Below are 815 nucleotides of genomic sequence, written 5' to 3' on the forward strand. Positions count from 1 at the left end.
GGTTGAAGCTTTTCCAGCTCATTTCCACCTGCAGTGGGACGGGGTTGAGGGGGGGTGTCAAGCAGGAGGAGACCTGGGTCCCCCTGACTCCGTAGCCCCCACCTGCCCTGGCTCAGTGCTGATGCCTCCAGCCTGTGTTCCTCCTCCCAATCCCAAGAGGAGCTTTTTGGGGTGAGGTTGCTCTTGAGGCAAGGCAGCGTGGCCGCACACCCACTTGAGGGCAGCTGTGTCTGGGGAAGGGGTCTGGCCTGATCCTGACCCCAAACAGCATCACTGCATAGAGTTTTCTGGCTGGGGACCCCCCCACACACCCCCCATAACTCACCTCTTCTGCCACCACGTTCTTCTTGCCCTTCACATGCAGTAGGCGCTGGGTGTTGTAGGTGTTCGTCTCCACGTGCTTCATGCCTGAGGCCACCCCACCCTTCTTATAGCTGGGGGGACAGAGGGACACGGTGTCAGCTCTGGGCTCCCCCTTCTCTCTTCAGTAGAGAAGCTCACCTCTGTGAGCAGGGAGGTGTTCAGGGACCCCCCACCCACCCACGTGGATGATGGATGGAGCAGGATCAGCTCCAGATCCTCCACAGGCCTGTCCCCGACCCCACTGGGGATGTATAGGGACATGGCAGAGGACCTCTCCCCACTGTCACCCACTGTGGGAGTGGGTCGCTGGGGGTGACTGACATACATGAGTCCCTGCTTGAAGTAGGCACGGAAGGTCTCGCTCTCGTAGCCTTGGACTTCACGGTGCTGGACTGCCACCGAGCCCAGGTGGTCATCCATCTGGATGGTGTAGGCGGCGGCCGCCCCCTGCT

At 61.1% G+C, this 815-nt stretch overlaps 1 protein-coding gene across 1 annotated transcript in view; it reads right to left on the reverse strand.

Annotated features, from left to right (window-relative positions):
* VIL1 (villin 1) overlaps positions 1–810 on the reverse strand; it is a gene marked incomplete at its 5' end in the record, with an annotated part of 7,623 nt that extends 6,813 nt beyond the window's left edge. The window contains 3 exons of the mRNA XM_009645717.1: positions 1–28; positions 326–434; positions 689–810. The exon at positions 1–28 is cut by the window's left edge and continues 3 nt beyond it. Of these exons, the coding sequence (XP_009644012.1) occupies positions 1–28; positions 326–434; positions 689–810 (259 nt within the window). The remainder of the gene's footprint in view (positions 29–325; positions 435–688) is intronic.
* Between the last annotated feature and the right edge of the window lie 5 nt (positions 811–815).

This window comes from Egretta garzetta, unplaced genomic scaffold, assembly GCF_000687185.1.
Source record: "Egretta garzetta isolate BGI_Z169 unplaced genomic scaffold, ASM68718v1 scaffold219, whole genome shotgun sequence".
Lineage (NCBI taxonomy): Eukaryota > Metazoa > Chordata > Aves > Pelecaniformes > Ardeidae > Egretta > Egretta garzetta.